The sequence below is a fragment of the Geotrypetes seraphini genome, chromosome 14 (genome assembly GCF_902459505.1).
Source record: "Geotrypetes seraphini chromosome 14, aGeoSer1.1, whole genome shotgun sequence".
Classification (NCBI taxonomy): Eukaryota; Metazoa; Chordata; class Amphibia; order Gymnophiona; family Dermophiidae; genus Geotrypetes; species Geotrypetes seraphini.
The window spans coordinates 8,235,875-8,258,862 of record NC_047097.1 but is presented as its reverse complement, the minus strand read 5'-3'; the positions used below and the strand labels follow the sequence as shown (position 1 = coordinate 8,258,862).

Genomic DNA, 22,988 nt, shown 5'->3' with positions numbered 1-22,988 from the left:
ACTGCTGAATATGCATTTAGGGGACAACTAAATTTATTTTCCCATTACACATATAATTGTTTAGAATAATAGCATTTAAGTGAACATATGCACACATATTTAAATTGCAAAATTACACCTAATCATTATGTTGTAAAGACCTACCTAACTTATTTGCAAGGGAGGTGTACACCTGGGCAGAGCTCACACTTAGCCATGTAATCTATAAAACACTGTAAGTTACGTGCATAGCTACACTAGTTAAGAACTAACACTTACACTAGCTCTATGGCTGATGTAAGTGCTCATGTATGAAAGTTAAACTGGCATGCACCTGGTTTGTTTTTTTTATAAAGGAAAGTAGATGTTATTTAATAGAAGAGGGTCAATATTCAAAGTGATTTAAACAGCCAGTAGAGGCTTCCGGCTGTTTAAATCACATATCCGGACCACACCAGGGATATTCATCAGCCCTTAACCAGACAGTGCCATTAAATTCTCCCCTCTAAAACAGGTCAGTTTGTGGGCAGTCTGAGGGTGGAGTTACGGTGGACAGTTACTTAGTCATTTTAGAGAGGCTTCTGCAGCAGTCAGCAATGAGTAGGCATTTTTCCTTCCTATTACCCCACTGGGCCACCAGGGCAACGGGCAGGTAAGCCTGCTACCATGGGGGCCTTACAGATCCAGGGACTAGGGATGGAAGGAGGCAGGAGATCTGGTGGGGGACCCTTGTTGGCTTACAGAGGGTGGGAGGGGGAGAGACATCCTAAAGGGGCAACATGCACTTCCCAACCAATATTCAGCTGGGACTCACATAAGCTCTGGTGACTAGTATCTCGGGAATTAGCCCCAGATATTCAATGCTGATGGCCGGACATGATCTAGAATTCAATAACCAGGGCTAATTCTGGCCACGGTAGCCAGTATGTTAAAATAGACTGACTGCCAAGGGCTGAATGTCAATCAACATGTGCCCTTCCAGCACCTAATTTTAAGCATCCCTGTTACAGAATTGCCTTCATAATGTAGTCACTAACACCACTGTTATCATTTAGCTTAGGACTGCTATAAATCAAGCCTAAATGAAATGTATTATCTTTCAGTTTAGTAGCTGAATATTGCCTCTTTATGAATAATTTCTCCTTATGTCCTTTACTCTGTTCCTTCACTAAACGAATATCAGTGGAACAATTTTTACCAATTTTCAGTCTACCATTTAATTAGGGTTCCCAGACATCTGGGAAAACCTGGACATGTCCTCTTTTTAGAGGACTGTATGGGCTTTGAGATGGACTTTCCAAAACCCGGCATTTGTCCAGGTTTTGGAAAGCTCCGGCTGCTTCTGGAGGACCTCTGAGCGGATGATGTCATACACTTCCGCGCGTGCCCCAGGCCCTCCAGACGTGGCTGGAGCTTGTCCGGAAGATGAGAGGAGGTTTTGTTGGGGCGGGGCTTTAGGAAGAATGAGGCGGGGCTGGAGGCAGAGCTGGGCGGAGCTGGAACAGAACGGGGTGGGGTTGGAGATAGAACGGAGTGGGCCCATGTGCCTGGGGTTTCCTGGAAAAAATATGGTAACCCTATGGACCACATTCTATATAAAGGGCAATTCTATAATGAGGTGCACCTGTTTGTATGCATAATTTTGGAGAAAATTATCACTTTCATGCCTAAGTGTTCTAAGTGCACAGTTCTTCATCCAACTGTAATGTAAGCCTTTAAAACCCTGGCCAGTACCAGTGCCTAAGGGCTAGATTCACAAAGCAAACCGATCGTGTACTAATCAGTTTGCAACCAGATTTCCCTCCTGCAGTATTCACTAACCTCTCTGCCGACCATCCTCCAATCCGCACATGCAAATGAGGGCAATGGCATGCAAAGTAGGCAGGGATGCGATTCACTATTATAGAATAGACTAGACATGGGCAACTCTGGTCCTCAAGGGCCGGAATCCAATCGGGTTATCAGGATTTCCCCAATGAATATGCATGAGATCTATTTGCATGCACTGCTTTCAATGCATATTCATTGGGGAAAGCCTGAAAACCTGATTGGATTCCGGCCCTCGAGGACCGGAGTTGCCCATATCTGGAATAGACTCTCATTATGCAACATTGGGGTGTCTAAACAGGGGCACCCACTTATAGAATTGTCCCCACAGTGGCTGAAAATCTATGAATAAAGAAGTTATACATTAACCAATTCTAGTAAATGGATAATATCCTTTGAAAAGTAATCGCATTTCTTTTTTCATCCCAGTGTTTTTGAAGTTATTTTGCAAGTACTTATTCACTACTGAAGTAAATGTTACAAATAAAAACAATCAAAAAAATATCTAAGGCAGGGGTCTCAAAGTCCCTCATTGAGGGCCGCAATCCAGTCGGGTTTTCAGGATTTCCCCAATGAATATGCATGAGATCTATGTGCATGCACAGCTTTCAATGCATATTCACTGGAGAAATCCTGAAAACCCGACTGGATTGCGGTCCTCAAGGAGGGACTTTGAGATCCCTGATCTAAGGTAATGCCTTTATTTTGAATTAATTTAATACATTTCTTGACTAGCTTTTAGGATCTAACATTCCCTTTCTTTGTCCCTCTAGGACAAAGGAACATATTTGAAATCAGAAATGAATATGGGATAGGTCAGGGGTAGGCAATTCCGGTCCTCGAGAGCCGGAGCCAGGTCAGGATTTCAGGATATCCACAATGAAAATGAATATGTATGAGATGGATTTGCATGCACTGCCTCCTTGAGATGCAAATCTATCTCATGCATATTTATTGTGGATATCGTGAAAACCTGACCTGGCTCCGGCTCTCGAGGACCGGAATTGCCTACCCCTGGTGAGTGTCTTGATGTGGCCCCTCTAGGTCAGGGGTCTCAAAGTCCCTCCTTGAGGGCCGCAATCCAGTCGGGTTTTCAGGATTTCCCCAATGAATATGCATGAAATCTATGTGCATGCACTGCTTTCAATGCATATTCATTGGTGAAATCCTGAAAACCCGAATGGATTGCGGCCCTCAAGGAGGGACTTTGAGACCCCTGCTCTAGATTATCTTCTTGAGCCAAGAACTCAGCAGTAAACTCCCTTATCAAGAATAAGCAGAACTCTGATGAAATATTTATAGTCTTCAGTTGCAAGTTTAAATGGGAAGTCTCTATATATTTCGTGCCAGCAATTCACATGCAGCCATTTTTTATAGCCACGTGCATTCCACAAACTGGACCTTTTCTCTGGTCCAATCTACAGCTTGTGACTCTGACAACAAATTCTCAGCTTATGCGCCTTTCCCAGCTCTGTACTGCAACATTGATCTAATTAGGAGATTACTTCATCTGGGGTCAGCAATGCCCAGTCCTCCAACACTGGAAACCCAAGTACAATTACAGTGACTTCATTGTGTAGAATCCCAGCCTGGCTGTTTGTTCCATAGCCAATCCTTCTCTATATCTCTTCTAGACAGAGCACTGACACACTGTCTTTTGTGAAAACTCAATTAAACTTCCAACTTTCTTAAATGTATAGTTCCTACCTTTTCTTTTGCCAATTAAGCCAAAAGCATTATCCACATAAGGGTATTTCTCTGAAATCTGCCCTTCTGGTTGTCCTGCTGGCTGGAGTTCATCTGATGCAAGCTCTAATCCTCTGCACAACTGTTGATAAATAGTCTAGCCCAGGGATAGGCAATTCCGGTCCTCGAAAGCCTCAGGCAGGTCAGGTTTTCAGGATATCCACAATGAATATGTATGAGATGGATTTGCATGCACTGCCTCCTTGAGATGCAAATCTATCTCATGCATATGTATGATGGATATCCTGAAAACCTGACCTGCCTGTGGCTCTCGAGGACCGGAATTGCCTACCCCTGGACTAGCCTTTTCCTTGAGAGCACTAGAACGCTATCTAACACAGGGGTCTCAAAGTCCCTCTTTGAGGGCCACATTCCAGTCAGGTTTTCAGGATTTCCCCAATGAATATGCATGAGATCTATGTGCATGCACTGCTTTCAATGTATATTCATTGGGGAAATCCTGAAAACCCGAATGGATTGCGGCCCTCAAGGAGGGATTTTGAGATCCCTGCTCTAATAGGTACTTAATTCTCTCGCTCTTTCTTGTGAGTTCCTACTGATTTCCTACTACAGTTCCTAGCAGGGCAGGATTAATTTGTCGAGGGCCCCTAGGCACCCAAGTACACTGGGCCCCTTTGCCCCGCCCCACCCCACCATGCGCCCAGGCGGAAGCTGCGTCAGAGGGAAGCTTTGGGCAAGCAGCACTGCTTGCACAATTACAGTTCCCGTTGCTTGCTTGACTTACTTTCCGTCGATGGGGGGCCCGCGTTGCTGATGGGGAGGGGGGGCCGATATGCTGGAGGGGCCCATTGCCGTTTGGAAAAAACAATGTTGATGCCCTCCTTCATCGGGCCCCCCCTGACCATTTTGGGCCCTAGGCACGTGCCTACTTGGCCTATTGGTTAATCCTGCCCTGGTTCCCAGCATTCCTATGAGCTCACTGCCTTTTGGATGCTCTTCTATGTTTTATAGAGATCGCCCTAACACAGGTCTGCTATAAATATTGTGCTAAGTGCTGCATCTTACCACAGTAAGATACAGCAATATGCATCTCCAAACACAAATGGCCCTAAAGTGATTCATAAAAATAAATAATGAGTTCTTTCTAATTTTGTTTGCTTTATATTTTCCTTCATGTTTTATTCATTTTCTTCTTTTTCTCCTTTATCTCTCTCATCTTTTATTTCTTCCATTTCTTTCTTCTTCTTTTACTTAAGATAATGCAGCAGCAGGCAGCACTAATGGCTGCAGCGCAAGGCACCTGCCTGAATCCTATGGCTGCGATCGCAGCAGCCCAGATGCAGCAGATGGCAGCCTTCAATGTTAGTGGATTGGTAGCTGCACCCATGACACCCTCATCAGGTAACGGTCATTCTTTAATCATTATAAAGTGCATTGAATTAACATGGGAAGAAAAGAAGTGGAAGTGGCAACAGGTGTGTGGGGTTTAACTACCATGTTTCCCCGAAAATAAGACACTGTCTTTGTTAATTTGGGGCCCAAATAAGGCACTAGGTCTTTCCCACATGTGCAGCATCTTTCCTCCCCTCTCACCCATCCCCTTGTGTAGTATCTCCCTCCCTCCCATCCCCCTGTGCAGCAGAACCCTTGCAGCTTCAATTACTTCCTTCCCCCATGTAGCATCTTTCTATCCACCCGCCACCACACACCCCCACCCCACCCCCACCGATCCATCTCTCCCTCCCATCTGAACCACGAGACAGGAATACCTTTTAACAGCGTCGGCAGCAATCTACACAGGCTGCTTCAGGGCCTTCTATCTCCTGGGCATTCCTCTGCCACGTTGCTGATGACATCATCAGTGATGCAGTAGAGGAACGCCCAGGAAATAAAAGGCTACGAAGCAGCCTGTGTAGATTGCTGCTGACGCTGTTATAAGGTATTCCTGTCTCGTGGTGCAGATGGGAGGGAGAGATGGGTCAGCAGTGGTAGGGTGAGGTGGGAGTGTGCAGCGGGCGGGCGGGGGAAAGTGCTGCTGCTGCCGGTAACTAGAGCTTATTTTCGGAGGTAGGACTTATATTAAGACCTACCCCAAAAATCATGCTAGGGCTTATTTTCGGGGTAGGTCTTATTTTCAGGGAAACACGGTAGAAAATTGGTGAAAAAAAGAAGCTTGTTTATTGAGAGCTACTCCAAAGAAAAATTCAATAATTATAGCCGAAAAACTACCGCCTGCTCAAGAGGAGGCGGTAACGGCTAGCACGCACTATTCCACGCGTTAAGGCCCTAACGCACCTTCGTAAAAGGAGCCCTAAATTACATATATCTAATTCACCTGCTATGAAAAAGAGAGTGCCGAGTTGACCAAAGAGGCCGCAATTTAGGTCAAGCAAGTTTGTGTAGCAAGGCAGTTGTACTCTAGTCTGCCGTGCAGGCTGTATAGAACTAATTGTATACTTGTAACTGGACTTAGGCCTTATAGAATCAACAATGATCCCTCAATATGGAAAATGAATGTTGCATGAGTGTGTTGATGCAGTGGCATAGGAAGGGGGTTGCGAGAGGTCGGTCCGCCCCGGTCACGGTCTTCCTAAGGATGCGGCATCCCTCCTCCTCTCCGCCCCCCCCCCCCCCCACTCCTCCCCTTGCTGCGCATGCACCCCTTGCCTTCCCCCATGATTTTTTACTTCCCTGGCGCGAGGTTGCTACCGTGTCGGCATCGGCGCTCTCTCTGCCGTTGCTTCCGGGTCCCATGCCTAGGAAGTGACATCAAAGGTCGAGCCAACACCGACATGGGCATGCCGGAGAAGTTATAAAGGTACTGGAAAGGGAAGTGGACACGGCAATGGACCGGGGAAGAGGGCAGGGAGGTGCGCCACTCATCCTTACTACATCACTGTGTTGATGGCTATTGCCACATGACTATCAACTAGTGCAGAAGTACACCTGCTATTGGCTAGCTGTTAGGCAAAAAAGGAGGCTTCTTTATTAATACATAGACTTTCTATCACCAAGACTTTCTGTCACTTTCTCTTTGTGGCAACCTACTGACAGGTTCTTGGAAGGGCCTGGATCGCAGAGGCAATCTATAAATGACGCCTACATTAGGTGCCACTAGGCGCCCTAATTGCAATTGCCTAACGACACCTAAGTTCAGGATCCGTGCTTAATTTTTATTTTTTAATTGGCTTAATCGGCGTGGCAATTGATCCTACTGATTTTCAGCCAATCCAAAACATGAATAAAACAATTTAAGAGTTCAACGCTGAACTCATAGGATGCCTAGTGATGCCTCCGTGGAGGCGCCCTCCCTCTCTTAAGGATGCCTAATGTCGCCTGTGTTAAAAAAAAGTAGGCGTGGTTATGGGCTGAGAATAGATGTGGCAGACTTGGGCGTCGTTAGGCATCCAACATAGGTGCCGCCAAATTAGACGAGTGAAAAACTGGCCTAACAGAACGGTGCCTATGTCTAGGTCACCTAGCGATGCCTAAATGCTCCTAGGTAGGAGTCTATAAATGGTGCTATTTTTTGATTGACAACTATGCCGAGTGGTGTCTACTATGTAGTTGGCACCATGTATAGAATTTGGTGCAATATGCAAAAGCCCTCCAATATACCCTGGCATTTTGTCAACCAGACCTTAGATATTGGTAAGTAGAGCTCCTATAGGAAAAGTCACTCAAATGTAAAAATTTCATCTACATGTGTACTGATCGTATGGTGGTGTTTGAACTAGTCAGCACTGTAATCACTATAATCCACTCATGCGAATGCTTTTCAGCATCATTAAATAACTAAGCCCAATTATCTATAAATAAAATCACTGAAGAAGAGTATCTGAAACTCATAGGCTGCTACGGAAAGGAGATGCCATCAATAAGGTGTAGGATAGGATGGCCATTTATAATCATTAAATGTGTAATTATACAGTATAACAAGAAATCATTTGAGCTAGTACGGTAGGTGGCAGGTTACCATCCAGAAAAACCATAGGAACGTAAAAATTCAGATGTTTGGGCAATAACCACAGTAGCATTGGAAGCCATTAAGATTATAAGAACATTAGAAGCGCCATCTCCGGATCAGACCTTCGGTCTATTAAGTCCGGTGATCCGCACACGCGGAGGCCCAGCCAGGTGTATACCTGGCATAATTTTTAGTCACCCATATCCCTCTATGCCTCTCGTAAGGAGATGTGCATCTAGTTTGCTTTTAAATCCTAGGATGGTCGATTCCGCTATAACCTCCTCTGGGAGAGCATTCCAGGTGTCAACCACTCTTTGTGTGACGCAGAACTTCCTGATATTTGTCCTGGACTCGTCCCCCTTTATCTTCATTCCGTGTCCTCTTGTTCGTGTCAAATTGGACATTGTAAATAATTTTTTTTCCTGCTCTATTTTGTCGATTCCTTTCAGTATTTTGAAGGTCTCGATCATATCCCCTCGCAGTCTCCTTTTCTCAAGGGAGAACAATCCCAGCCTCTTAAGTCGTTCCTCGTATTCATTCCAGTTTCTCCATACCTTTTACAAAGTTTTACCAGTAGACCTGGAAAGGAAGTTATGCTAGGTGTGTACTAAATAGAGGATGTTATCTGCTCATCTATCCAAGATGGTAGAGTCCAAAAGAAAAAGAAAACTGAAACTGGCTTGGATAAGTTACAATATATTAATAGCAGTCAAGTTTATACAGCTGGGACCAGGAATAATTGGGATTCCTCCATCTACATGTCTGCCAGTGGTGATGCTGTTTCAATATCAGATTTTCAATAGCAAGGGACAGGCAAGTTCTGTAGGAATCCAGAGAACAAGTCTCCTTGGTGATTTAAAACATAATATTGAAGTACTATCCCCTCCAATGTGGTTGGAAGATTTCAAAACCTGATTTTTAAAGATTCTCCTAATATAAGCCCTACCCCAAAAATAAGCCCTAGTTAAGATCGACACCCCCCCCCCCACACACACAATGTCCCAGACACTCCTTGACTCCATCCCTGACACTAATGCTGCCCGATTCACTGAAAAAAATCAGACTTGTCAATTCAGTGACCTCCTGCCCCCTGGTAACACCTAATATACCTCCACTCCGAGGCCTCCTAAAGCAACAGTAATGGCAGTGCTTTGAATGGGCTGCATCGCAGTCTTCCCCACCGGGGCTGGGCCTTCCCTCTGCAGCATCTTTCTATCCCTCCCTCCCATTCCCCCCTGTGCAGCAGAACCCCACCGACCCTTCCACCGTGAGACTGACATACCTCAGCTCTGAGGCCTCCAAAAACAGCAGCAGCGACAGCGCTCTGTAAGGGCTGCTTTGCAGCCTTCCCCACCAGGGCCTTCGCTGTGCCGCATTACTGAGAGGGGAGGAAAGATGCTGCACATGGGATGGGGGAGAAAGGAAAGAGGAAGAATTGGGGTAGAGGAGAAGACGGGAGAGATGATTGTTGTACATGAAAAAAAAAAAATAAAAAAAAATAAGACATCCCCTGAAAATAAACCCTAATGCGTTTTTCGGGGAAACATGGTATGTATCTTAATAAGAAAAAGCATTAAAAAATAAAACTTGGTTAATATACATGTAGAAGTAAGCATATAAAATAATCTAAATCAGTGGTTCCCAACCCTGTCCTGGAGGACCACCAGGCCAATCGGGTTTCTGGGATAGCCCTAATGAATATGCATGGGGCAGATTTGCATGCCTGTCACCTCCATTATATGCAAATCTCACTCATGCATATTCATTAGGGCTATCTCAAAAACCCGACTGGCCTGGTGGTCCTCCAGGACAGGGTTGGGAACCACTGATCTAAATGATAAAGTTAAAAGAACGATGGATAATTTTGTAATCCCAAGTATTCTTGGGATTACAAAAAAATAATAAATAACAGTGATGGTAAAAGAACACCCAACATATAAATCATTTTTTAAAATAATAGATTTTCACTTGGTAATGATTGAAAAGCATACCTGATGAAGTTGTAAAATGGTATATGGTTGTAATATCATAAAGCTCAGCCAATTATTGGTACTAATTAGCTTGTTCAATTAAATTGCATGTACAAATCGAGTACGCACCCAAATTTACACACACAATTTTCAGTGCTTTTTTTTAATAGAATTAGAATGAACATACATAAATGCTGCTATTCAAGTTTTAAGTTTTGATAAAACGCTTATAACAAATTTCTAAGCAATTTACATGAATAAAAATCGGCATCTAGAGACATATAAGAGAGACATATAAAATGTAAACCATGACTAACTTGAATCAAGGGTAAAGGGAAGAACTACAATATGATTAAAAAAAAGAAGAGCAAATATGGGGAAAACATCAGGGAAGGGATAAGAACTGCATAAAATAAGGCTGTATTTGAGCATAGCAGAGGGAAGATTGTGTTGTATAAAGTTGAACTGTTTGAGGAGGGGTTAAGCTTATTGTGAATCAAAAGCGTCTAAACATGTGAGGCATGAAATGTAATTCTTTTCCCCTTTCTGACTTAGGCACGAGCACACCTCCAGGAATCAGCACAGCTACTGTACCAAGTATAGCTGCACCCATTGGGGTAAATGGATTTAGTGCTCTCCCACCACAGACCAATGGACAGCCAGCATCAGAGACCATTTACACCAATGGAATCCATCCATATCCAGGTGTGTCTGGAAGAGTGACGGAGGGAAGGGAAGACTGGGAAGCTCATGATTGTATGACATAAAGTACTTGAGGAGGTTCAGTCTAGTCATATCACTAGATTGACTGAACTTTCCTGTTCTTATAATTGGAGACTGGGGAGAGGGAATTGTTTGTGATTGATCATTTCATTGTATTTCATGAGAGAGCAGCATGTGCATTTTTTTTTAGATTACTGTTCAAAGAATGAAAGCATGAAATATTATTAGCCAATCCCAGGTTTGTATTGGCTTTTTACAGTACATTGGAATCCCACATATAGGGTGCTTGATGGAAAAGGATGTTTTCTTAAGAAGGGTCAGTCTATTGTAGGGCAAAGGACCCTCACCCTCCAGTTCAATCACAGGGCACAGCTTCAGCTCTAACTTTGTAGAGGTGATAAGACAAATTATGTTGATATATACCTTTTTGCAAGCTGTGTCACTATGTTTATGAAATGCTCTGGATAACATATAATTAAACTCTGGGATTTATTGCTGGAGAATGTAGTGACATCAGTTAGCTTAGCAGGATTTAAAAAAGGTTTGGATCATTTCCTAAAAGTCCATAGGCCACTATTGAGATAGCTTGGGGGAAAATTCACAGCTTATTCCTAGGATAAGCAGCATAACATCTGTTTTACTACTTGGAATATAGCTAGGTACTTAGGACCCAGGTTAGCCACTGTTAAAACAGGATACTGGGCTTGCTGGACCTTTGGTCTGTCCCAATATGGAAATTCTTATGTTCTACTTAGAGCTCCTTTAATTGAGCCCTGATCTATTTTCATTGGTCTTGTCACAAATAGATCCATGATAACAATTTTAGGCAAGTTAGTTTTGCCAAGTAATTTGATTGTCTCAAGAGACCAGATTATCTAGTTGTGGCCAGCATTATTTAGTGTGTTTGCATTTAGCTCATACATTTTCATTTGTAGCTCAAGATGAGTTGTATTGAGGTACAGAAGTTACGTCCCTGTCCTCAGAGAGTTCGTAGTCTAGGTCTGTGTTCAAGGCAATAAAAGGTGGAGTGACTTGCCCAAGGTTACAAAGAGTTATCATCAGGATTTGAACTCTAGTTTTCCTGCTGCTCTAACCAGTGTTAGAAAAATTCCCATGATAATCAAAACTCGCTTCTATGTGTATTATCACTTATTATTATATATTAGGATTTACTAACCACCTTTTTGAAGAAGTTCCACCTAAGGCAGTGTTCCACAAGAATAAGCTGAGCAAAGGCAATAAGCGATTAGAGTGAAATGTATATGTGCAGTGGCACAGTAAGGGGCGGGCAGTCCGCCCCAGGCGCTACCTGGGTGGGGATGCCAGCACCTCTCCTCCTTTCTGCCCCTGCCTCTTCCCACTCCCCCTCTCGCCACGCACCATGCCCCCTTCCCTTCTCCCATACCTCTAGGCGTTTACCGCCACGCACAACCACTTTAACGTGCTCCTCGTGACCGTGCCGTCTCTCCTGTTGACGTCACTTCCAGGTGCCACACCTAGGGTCACAAAAAGCATGTTGAAGTTCCTGTTGCTTGCAGCGGTGAACATCTAGAGATACAGGGGAAGGGGGGGTAGGGTAGGGAGGAAGGCGCGGGGGAGAGATGCCACCACCCCCGGGCACCTCTCACCCTCGCTACGCCGCTGTATATGTGGATGGGTGGATGGATGTGTTCATACACCCTTTTCTCTATGCAGTTTATTTCATTAATGAAGGTGTACGTCCCATGTTCTTTAATCTCTAATTCAGTTGGTGATGTGGTAGAGCTCCATTGTTTTGCCAGCCTGCTCATGGCTTGAACATTTGGCGCTGCCTGCTGCGGGACCACTTTAAGTTCTTGGATTGTATTTATACTACAGTGATACCTTGGAATCCGAACTTAATCCATTCCAGAACCCCGTTCGAGTTCCAAAACAATGGTTCCCATTTAAAATAATAGAAACTGGATTAATCCATGCCTGGGTCCCACGAACTCAAATTTTAACAGTAAATACACTGGATTTTAAGGTAAAATATTATCAAATAATAATAATGCAATACAGGATTTTCCTCACTACACTACACAAAGGCAAAAATCACATGAGATGCTTTCACTACAGCTTCCGACAATGACATGAACGACGTACGGGTGGCCCGAGCGCTGGGGAAACGTACGCACAAACACATACGATCAACGTGCAGGGCGTTCGCATTCCAAAGCAGCATTCGGATTCCAGGGCAAAATTTGCTTGAATTTTTTGTTCAGATTCCAAGTTGTTCAAGTACTGGGGCGTTCGGATTCCAAGGTATCACTGTATTTCACTATTCATTTTCATAGCTATAGTCATTGTTTTCACTGGCAAAACCAAAGCTACAAGAGCAAACTGCGCTGAGGTCCTTATTCAGAAACCCACAGCCTAGCTAACATAGCCAAATTACATTTTCTGGATATTTGGTGCTAAGAACATAAGAACATAAGAAGCGCCATCTCCGGATCAGACCTTCGGTCCATCAAGTCCGGCGATCCGCACACGCGGAGGCCCTGCTAGGTATACACCTGGCTTATTTTATAGCCAACCATATCTTTATATGCCTCTCTCAAGGAGATATGCATCTAGTTTGCTTTTGAAGCCTAGGACTGTCGATTCCACAATAATCTCCCCTGGGAGAGTATTCCAGATGTCAACCACTCTCTGTGTGAAGCAGAACTTCCTGACATTAGTCCTGAACTTGTCCCCCCTTAGCTTCATTTCATGTCCTCTTGTCCGTGTCAAATTGGACAATGTAAATAATCTTCTCTGCTCTATTTTGTCGATTCCTTTCAGTATTTTGAAGGTCTCAATCATATCCCCACGCAGTCTCCTTTTCTCAAGGGAGAACAATCCCAGTGTTTTAAGTCGATCCTCATATTCCAGTTTCTCCATACCCTTCACTAGTTTAGTTGCTCGTGAAGGGTATGGAGAAACTGATTATTTGTTCTAAAGTTATGTGGATAAAGTTACCATGTCACTTGCCTGAGCAGAGTTATCTAGATAACATCAGTGCTACCCAGCGAAAGTAAAACGAACCCCTGCAAACACCTCTATTGCCGGCTTTTTTTCTTCTGGCTAAATTTTTATGCACATACTGTAATGCTGAGACTGGCCTAAATGAGACTTGGTCAGTTAGCGGGGAGGGGAGAAGGAAGGTATTTTTAACATTGAAGACTTGTCCAGCCAGTTCCCAATGTTAGCCAGACAAGCCTTTCTAATATGAACCTTATCCTATTGTTGAATGAAGCTGGTTAGCAAAGCACTTATATATTTGCCGCTGGATTCTATAAAGTTGTACACCCAAATTTCCATCTTAGCCATGCAAGTTATAGAATAGTGTCAGTTGCATGATTGACCCCCTTCTCCCCACCCCCCCATCTTTTACGAAGCCCCATTAGGCTTTTTTATCACCAGCCATGGCGATATTCGCTCCGATACGCATAGGAATTCTATGAGCGTTGGATCTAATACCTCCACGGCCAGCGCTAAAAAAGCCTATCGCAACTTTGTAAAAGGAAACCTAAATTAATTGTTAAATTGGTGTTAATTGACTGTAATTTGTAGTTATACACATAAATGCACTTAGACGCTATTCTATAAACTTAACACCTAACTTCTATAGCGTGCAAGTACAAAGGGGGCGTGCACAGGAGCAAATCAGAGGCGAGTCTTACAGGTGCATGCATAACTTATAGAATACAATTACTTAAGTGTGCAACTGTCAGCTTTAGGCGCAGGCATTTGCACCAGCCTTTGACGTAGTGTAAATGCTCGCACCTACAGTTAGGTGAACGCATGTTCTGTTCTTTAATGGTGATTTTATGTGCAGTTGCTGTTATAAAATTAGTGCCCATATTTTTTGCACCCAATTTGTGGCACCTTTGCTTGATTCTACTGCTTGTAGTGTTATTGTCGACTTCCAAAAATGAGCCTCAGAGTGCAAAACACACGCTTATCTTAGACCCCCCCTAAATTTTTTTTAAAAAGATTTTTTCTGTTGAGAGTATGGCACCAGTGATTGCAGAATATGGGTGGTAGCTGTGACATAGTGAGGGGATGGGGAGGCAGAGTACCCTCAGTGCCAGCTTGGAGGAGGGGAGCAAGCATCTCTCCTCCCTCTGCATGGGGGTCTCTTAAATGCATTTTCCCCCTTACCTCTTGTAGTTGTCACCAGTAGAAAGCAGAGTCTTCCCCTGCTGCTCTCAAGGCCTCAGCTCTCCCTCTGATATCACTTCCTGTTTGTGGGACCAGGAAATGACTTCAGGTGCGAACAGTGGATAGGAGACGCTGCTTGCTGCCAGTAACAACTATAAAAAGTATTGAGGGAATGCATTTAAGAGAACCCCCCCACACACACTGTTGGGGGGAGGATGTGAGACACCATTGCCCCTTATTATGCCACTAGGTGGTAGTGCTGCCCGATTCATAATTCAAATTGACTCACCAAGTTTGGCTGAATCAATTCAAATCAATTCATTTTGGAAAAAAAAATATCAGATTCACCTATTCAGGCCTGCTCTTCGGCTTTCCCTCGCAAAACAGGAAGTTACATCAGAAGGAAGGACTCTGGCACAGGAAAAGCCCAAGAGCAAGCCTGTACAGATTGATGGTGAGGGATGTGAACCTCTGGTACTCTATGTGCTGTTTTCACCATCAAACCCAGGGCCTCACACGGGAAGGGCACTGCCACCACCGCAGGACTTGAACCCACATGGGGGTGTTGCTGCTGCTGATGGACCCAGGGGGGAGCTGGAACATGGAGGAAAGACCTAGAAGGGAAACAGGGGGGGACGACTGGCTGAGACTGCGGCTGAGACTGCAGCTGAGACTGAGACTGAGACTGCAGCTCATGGGAAGGGAAGAGAAAGAGAGGGTGCTAGCCATATGGGGTGGAAGGGCTGGAGGAAAGGGAAGAGAGAGAGAGGGTGCTAGCCATATGGAGTGGGGGCTGGAAGGAAAGGAAAAGAGAGGGTGCTGGGCTGAAAGGAAGGGAAGAGAGAGAGAGGGTGCTGTCACATGGGATAGGGCGATGGTGGTGTTGGTGGCTGAAGGGAAGAGAGAGAGGATGCTGCCCACATGAGGTGGGAGGCTGAAGGGAAGAGAAGAGAGAGAGAGCTGGCCCCTCACAAACTGCCATGGGTAACTGGGAATAGAGGAAGACATTAGAAGAGGGGACAGGCAGAAATTTTCCTTAAGACTGGACCCTTGGGGGTGCTGGATCTGCAGGGAGGAGGAGCAAGAAGGGAAGGGACAGAGATGGAAGATGGATGGTAAGTAAGATTTTCAATATGTCAGATTTGAAATGTGTTAGATCACGAGTGTGAGCTAGGACCCAGCCGTGTTTGTTTTGTTTACACTTGACAGCGCTGGCGTGGGGTTGGAGAGGGCAAAGGGGTGGGTGGGGTGGGGTGGGTGAAGAGGCTGCAAAATAAACCCGCCTGCTAATTTTAAAGCTATGTCATAGAAAGCGAAGCGAATCATGTCCGACCGAAGAATCCAGTCAATTGGCAAAATCGATTTGAATCGAAAAAAAATGTTTTCCCCTGAATTGGACAGCTCTACTAGCTGGTAGTTCATCTTAGCTGTGATAAAACAATAAAGCTAAGGTATGCATGCTTTCATGAAACAGTGATTGACTGCTTCTGTATGTGCTGAACACTGACTTGCTGGGATATCTATATTCTCCTTCATTAATGCTGTGCTTCTTCTCTATCTCTCTTTCTCCTCCTTTTCCTTCTTTTCTTAGCCCAAAGTCCCACTGTGGCAGATCCTCTCCAACAAGCCTACGCAGGCATGCAGCACTACGCAGGTCTTAAACTTTGCTTTGCCATATTTCTCTGTCGCCACCTTGTTTCAGTATTTGTTTTTTCTTAGCCTGCAGTTGCATAAAAAGTTTGCTAGGAAGGACATGTTTGAGCACAGAGGTTGCTGGGAAGCTCTTAAAGGGTCCCATATAATCTCAAAATATGCCAACTCCTATAATCTCAAAATATGCAAGCTCCCTAGCAGCATTAGTGCATTGCATATATGTGTAGAAAAGGACTTAGAGACTATTATGTATATTGATGTTATAGAAGTTGATATTCCAAGAGTATAAGCTCCGAACTTTGAGAGTTAGGCTCCTAAATTGACTGCTTTGGGAAAATATACTAGGGCATGCTTAAATTTATACTGAAAATCTGACTAAACTCCTAAATTCAGGAGCCTAAAATGTGGGTGGCAACAGTGGAGGCTATAGGACGGGGGGAAAAATTATCCCCTGAGATTCAGCCAACAGGGATCAGCAATTTTTAAGTGTTGATTATTTCTGGCTTATTTAAACCCAAATATTCAATGCTGGGCCATGTCTAGGTACTAGCCTTGAATATCCAGGCATGATTGGCCAGGAGCTAGTCGCCGGTATTTATGCAAGTCCTAGTTGAATATTATCCGAGATCTGCCAGTCTGATCTCCCACTCAACCACATCAAATTCTCCCAATGTCTCCAAAACCTCTACCCTTTTCTGATTCCCCCCCCCCCATCCCCTCACCTGGGTCCTCGATCTTATATCCCTTGTTTCAATCTTTTCTATCCCCTGATCTGATCCCTTCAACCTCCCCAAACCCCTGATTCCAAATCCTCCTGTAAGTCACTCCTCCAAATTCAAGCCCCACCCACATATGCAGAACCCATTTATCCCCACATCTCACAATGCCCAGAACTTACCTGATGAAGATCCCTGGTTCTCATATCTAGTTGCCTGGGTCGTGAATGCCCCCCACCCCCACCCCCACACCCATCAGATCAGGACTCCAAAATGGTGGTGATGATCCCTAGAGGTAGGTTCACAGTATCACTGCTAGGGGTCAGCTATCCATATAAAGCAAATTGGAATGAGGGAGAGAGGGGATTGGGGGTCCGGAAAGGGGACTTGGATCAAGGTTACAAGTTTGGAATCAGAACAGGGTGGACTAAGGGATTCAAATGAAGGGAGATTGGGGGGATCAGATCAGCAACATGGGTTCCAGCCGATATTCAGTGCCAAATCCACATAGCTAAGTGGTAAAAGATAGGGCAGCCTTTTATGCGAAAATAAGCCCTACCCCGAAAATAAGCCCTAGGTGTTACATGATCAAATATAGCTGTATGAACCAAAAGTTTAAAACCGTGTTTCCCCGAAAATAAGCCCTACCCCGAAAATAAGCCCTAGTCCCAGGATTCACCAGCAGTTCCCCTTCCCCTTCCCTCCCTCCCATCCCTTATGAAGCAGAACCCTTGCATCGCCCACACACACACACACATACACCCAAGCACCCACCCCGCCGCACAGCCGAACCCCCATCCTTCCCTCCCTCCCATCTGAACCCCGACGACCATGAGCGAGTCCTAGTACATACCTCCCTAAGCAGCGTCGGGCCGGCAGCACTCTAAACAGGCTGCTTCGGCCTTGTCCGCCCGTGAATTCACTCTGCTGCATTACTGATGACAAAGGACCCTGTTTAGAGTGCTGCCGGCCCGACGCTGCTTAGGGAGGTATGTACTAGGACTCGCTCGTGGTCGGCGGGGTTCAGATGGGAGGGAGGGAAGGATGGGGGTTCGGCTGCGGGGGTAGGGGCTCGGGGGATGCTCGCTCAGGGGTTCTGCTCCTCAAAGGATGGGAGGGAAGGGAAGCTGGGCAAGGGTCCTGTGGGGGAGAAAAAGGAAAGAGGAAGAATTAGAGTGAAGGAGAGTAAGGGAGAAATGATCATGCATATACCCCGAAAATAAGACCTAGTGCGTTTTTTGGGCCTAAAATTAATATGACACTGTCTTATTTTCGGGGAAACACGGTAGCTGTCTTACTGTGTGTTACGTTAAAATTACCACAATTCCATGAAATCAGTGTAGGAACAAGATTACAGCAATGACGTGCTGTATTCGCGCAGGAATATGTACTTAAAACTGATATTTCCTTTCAAACCTATCGGTTTAGAAAGTAGTGTTATGAATGATGGTAGACAAACACCAAAATGACCTATTTAGTGTGCCCAATTGAGATTCATGCGTTTTAGGTAGATGCTCAAATAAGCTCCCACATGGAGGCCAATGTCGGCTACCCTTCCCCCATGCCTTTTACCCGACCACTGAGCTTTTATCCTACCACTGCCCTCCGTATCCATTCCAAGCATACACTCCAAAATGCGTTACGACGACGGCCTTAATCCCGTCCATTAGTGGAACCTTCTCAGGCCTTATCATCTCAGTATTACAAGATCAGAACTTCATTTGTGTAGGTATTTATTGGGATCTCACCACACGTATGAAGAGATTCACTCAACACCCGTCTCCTTTTCATTAAAAAAAAAAAAAAAAGCTTCATAATTAACTTTTTCATGTGCCTCGAGTGGAAAGTAACTCAGTTCTCATTTAACCTAAGAATTATTGGTAAAAAATTTTGTTTATTTTTCTCGTGTTGCTGTATAAAGTCTGAAAATTTTCTAACCTGCTGTCACATCCTATTTGAAAGTAAGAGCTGTTTACCTCGTTCCTGGTGAAAGTTAAACTATTCTTGCTTTCCCCCCTGTGTAAGGAGATATTTTAATTTTATAATCAAATGTGCCTACTCTTACTAATGGTCTGGAAATGTCAGAACACTGAGTGGGTAATAATAATAATATTGCCCTCCTATGTTCCAGCAGCATACCCAGCGGCCTATGCACCCATTACTCAAGCATTCCCTCAGCAGCCAACCATCATCCCGCAGCAGCAGAGAGAAGGTAAGAGGGAGGGATAGAAACAAACGATCAGCCTTAAAATTAAGATGCCTTGAGTATTCTTTCATTCACAGCGACAAGTAACTAACCCTGGAGAAAGGGAGGACAAATGAATTTGAAAGTGGTGCTGCTTCATGATAAACCTCAGCGAGCAATTATTAAATGTTCATATGTGGAGGGTGATTCTATAAAGGGGCATCTGTCAGCAGTGGTATAGCGAGGGTGAGAGTAGCCCCTCCCCCCTCTTCTCCCCCCCCTCCTGCTGCGCATGCGCGGCTTCCCTTCCCCGATGGTCGATGGTGTGGGCAGACTTGATGGGCTGTAGCCCTTATCTGCCGTCATCTTTCTATGTTTCTATGTTTCTATCTTCTTATGTGCTGACACCAGCCTGAGAGAAGGTGTAAATATTAATATCTAGATTGCTACAAAATCTATAAATTGTACTGTTCCATAATTTTTATGCATAACTGTGTGCTTTGTTTATACTCTGTGTTCATGTGTATGGCTAACTTCAAACTATGCGCTTTCATGTTTAGGCACTTTCTCCGAGAACAAGTAGGCATAATTTTCTCAAATGTGGGTGACGTCATCCACCAAAGCCAAAATGGACACTACAAAGTGCACTGTCTCTCTTTAAATCTTTAGGCAATGCCCATACCCTGTGTCACCTACATGTGAGAATATATGCCTGCTCTCCTTGGAGAACACCTGCTACAGCCAAGTATCTTTGCTTTATAGCAGTGTTTTTCAACCTTTTTACACCTATGGACCGGCAGAAATAAAAGAATTATTCTGTGGATCGGCATCGGTCCAGAAATAAAAGAATTATTCTGTGGATCGGCATCGGTCCATGGACCAGCAGTTGAAGAACACTGGGCTAAGTTGTGGGCCAGACCCCGCCCATCTCTACCCAATCTCCACCCCAGACACCGCCCCCATAATAGTACCAATTGCACCTTGCACGTCCCGTGCCTCATCTGGAAGCCTTCCCTCTGACGTTGCAACGTCAGAGAGAAGGCTTCCGGTTCAGGCGCAGGATGCCCGTTGGAGCCACTGCCTGTGGCTTTGTGTATTGAATCAGTTAGGAAGAGGGAGCTGGCTCAAAGATAACTCTGCATCGATCACACCGTGGACCGGCAGTTGAAGAACACTGTTTTGGGCCTGATGCACGTGCTGGCCCTGTGGACCGGCAGGAAATTTCTGTGGACCGGCACTGGTCCATGGACCGGTGGTTGAAGAACACTGCTTTATAGATTAGTGCATAGTCAGAAATTAGCATTTAGAAGTGTATGTGTGCATGTGCACACATATATGCTGGTATTATGCACATTTATGCATGTTCATGAGCCCTTTTACTAAGCTGCGGAAAGCACTAATGTACGAAAATGAAGGGATAGAATGACTTCCCTGTGAAGAAAGGCTAAAGCGGCTGGGGCTCTTCAGCTTGGAGAAGAGACGAATCAGTGGTGATATGATAGAGGTCTATAAAATTATGAGTGGAGTGGAAAGGGTAGATGTGACTCACTTGTTTACACTTTCCAAAAATACTAGAACTAGGGGGTATGCGTTAAAGCTACCAAGTAGTAGATTTAAAACAGACCAGAGGAAATATTTCTTCACGCAGTATGTAATTAAACTCTGGAATTTTGTGCCAGGGAATTTGGTGAAATCAGTTAGCTTAGCAGGGTTTGAAAAAAGCTTGGCTAATTTACTAAAAGTCCATAGACCAATATTGAGATGGCTTGGGGAAATCCACTGTTTATTCCTAGGATAAGCAGCATAAAATCTGTTTCAATACTTGGGATCTAGCTAGGTACTTGAAACCTGGGTTGGCCGCTTTTGGGAACGGGATGCTGGGCTTGATGGACCTTTGGTCTGTCCCAGTATGGCAATTCTTATGCTTACAGCAGGTTAAAAATCACTACTGCAGGGTCTTTTGTGATAGGCATGTCTGGTGGCAAAGAGTAGGTGTGTTCTGATTAGCACATGCTTAGTACATAAGCCCTTACCACTTAGAAACTAGGTGTTGGTAAGTGCTCATGCGCTAATGGCCACATTCTAATGGGGAAATTAGCATGTGGCTGTTAATGGAAAAATGGGGCCATGTTACTGCCACGCTAAAAATGGACTCAGGACGAGGGAAAGAGCTGCACTTGCCCCTTTTGTTTACACAGATTAGTTAAAAGGCCCGTAAATTTTGATGACCTCTTTATAGAATTACCCCCAACACGTCTCTTTTGGTAGTGAAAATCCCCTAAGATCTCATGGTGTCAAACCACAGTTTGTAAAGGCGGCATTATTTTCACTTGTTGTGGTATATTCAGCTGCAATGTCGGACTGAATGTTGCCACTGAACAGTGTTCATTTGGTGGTTGAAACACTAAACCCCTGAGGAAGCCTTGGTGAAACGGCAGACTCTCCGTCGGGTCATCTTAAGCTAAGTGTTTCTTTTTTTGGCAACGCTTCATTTTTTCTTAATATGCTTGAATTGAAAAATTAAAAAAATATTTATATAAAAATCCAAAAATTTTGCAAGGATTAAGGACCAATGATATTGCTCATAACCCCAGAAAGACTCGGGGTGAGACCCGTAGTACGGATGTTTGAGGTACGTTTCTTACTGAGTATGACACCTTAGTCTTGATTAGACTTCTATTTCGATCTGTCCGTGTTTGCTTTATTACTGATATTGCTGCTTAAGAAATGTACAAGGAGTAGGATAAATGGAAAGTGGTAGAGAATGACACGGGGACAATTTTTTCCCCATCCCCATGGGAATTCATTTTCCCGTCCCGTCCCAGCAAGTTCTTTTCCTGTCTCTGCCCCATTCCTGCAAACTCTATCCTCATCTGCACAAGCCTCAAACACTTTAAAATCCTACGTAGCAACATTCTAGAGCTCAGATTGTGATGTCATAATGCCTCATTCCACCAATGCCTAAGCTCTATCCTCATCTGCAGATGTCTCAAACACTTTGAAATCCTAAGTAGCAACATTCTAGTGCTCAGATTGTGATGTCACAATGCCTCATTCCACCAATGCCTAAGCTCCGTCCTCATCTGCACAATCCTCAAACACTTTAAAATCATAAGTAGCAACATTCTAGAGCTCAGATTGTGATGTCATAATGCCTCATTCCACCAATGCCTATGCTCTGTCCTCATCTGTACAAACCTCAGACACTTTAAATCCTAAGTAGCAACATTCTAGAGCTCAGATTGTGATGTCATAATGCCTCATTCCACCAATGCCTAAGCTCCGTCCTCATCTGCACAATCCTCATACACTTTAAAATCATAAGTAGCAACATTCTAGAGCTCAGATTGTGATGTCATAATGCCTCATTCCACCAATGCCTAAGCTCCGTCCTCATCTGCACAAGCCTCAAACACTTTAAAATCATAAGAGTTTGAGGCTTGTGCAGTTAAGGCAGAGCTTACAGGGATGGGGCAGGGGACAGTGACAAAACTCGCAGGGACGGGACAGAGAAATTGAGTTCCTGCGAGGATGGGGAAAAATCTGTCCCCATGTCGTTCTCTACTTGGAAGAGTTCAAAGAAGGATGGGTAAATGAAAAGGTTACAGAAGCTGACTGAGGAATGCACAAGGAAAGACAGCTGGAATGATGAATGAGAAGACAGATGGATAAATGACGATGAGATAAATATGTAGATCTAGGTGTATACTAGGTGGTGCCGAAAATTTCTCAGCCCAACCAACCAACTTCCTAACGTCTGAGCATTATTTTGCTACTGTAGCTGAAAAGAGTGTTATCTTAATTCATTAAGTGCCAATTTGCAGAAACGAAATTCTATGTTTTGAAGTTCATTATTTGCAGGGGCAACTCAAGGCAATTTGCTGTCTGTGGCAAGGGATGAGCTAGCGCCCCCTCCGAGCATCCAAAATAGGGGTGGGGCAAGGGCTGCCCCAACTATCAGGCAAGACTGGCCAGCTGCCTATGATAGCAGTTTCTTAGAGGGTAGTAGCTTCAGTAATACAGTAAATGACAGCAGAACCTCACACACCACTTTGGGGCCCAGGTCACCCATGTTTAAAGCAAAACAAACAATAGAT

At 44.4% G+C, this 22,988-nt stretch overlaps 1 protein-coding gene across 3 annotated transcripts in view; it reads left to right on the top strand.

Annotated features, from left to right (window-relative positions):
• CELF6 (CUGBP Elav-like family member 6) overlaps positions 1-22,988 on the top strand; it is a 605,900-nt gene that overhangs the window by 499,237 nt on the left and 83,675 nt on the right. For all 3 annotated transcript variants that reach the window (XM_033920838.1, XM_033920837.1, XM_033920836.1), the window contains 4 exons: positions 4,770-4,914; positions 10,006-10,155; positions 15,929-15,991; positions 18,838-18,918. In XM_033920838.1, the coding sequence (XP_033776729.1) occupies positions 4,770-4,914; positions 10,006-10,155; positions 15,929-15,991; positions 18,838-18,918 (439 nt within the window). The remainder of the gene's footprint in view (positions 1-4,769; positions 4,915-10,005; positions 10,156-15,928; positions 15,992-18,837; positions 18,919-22,988) is intronic.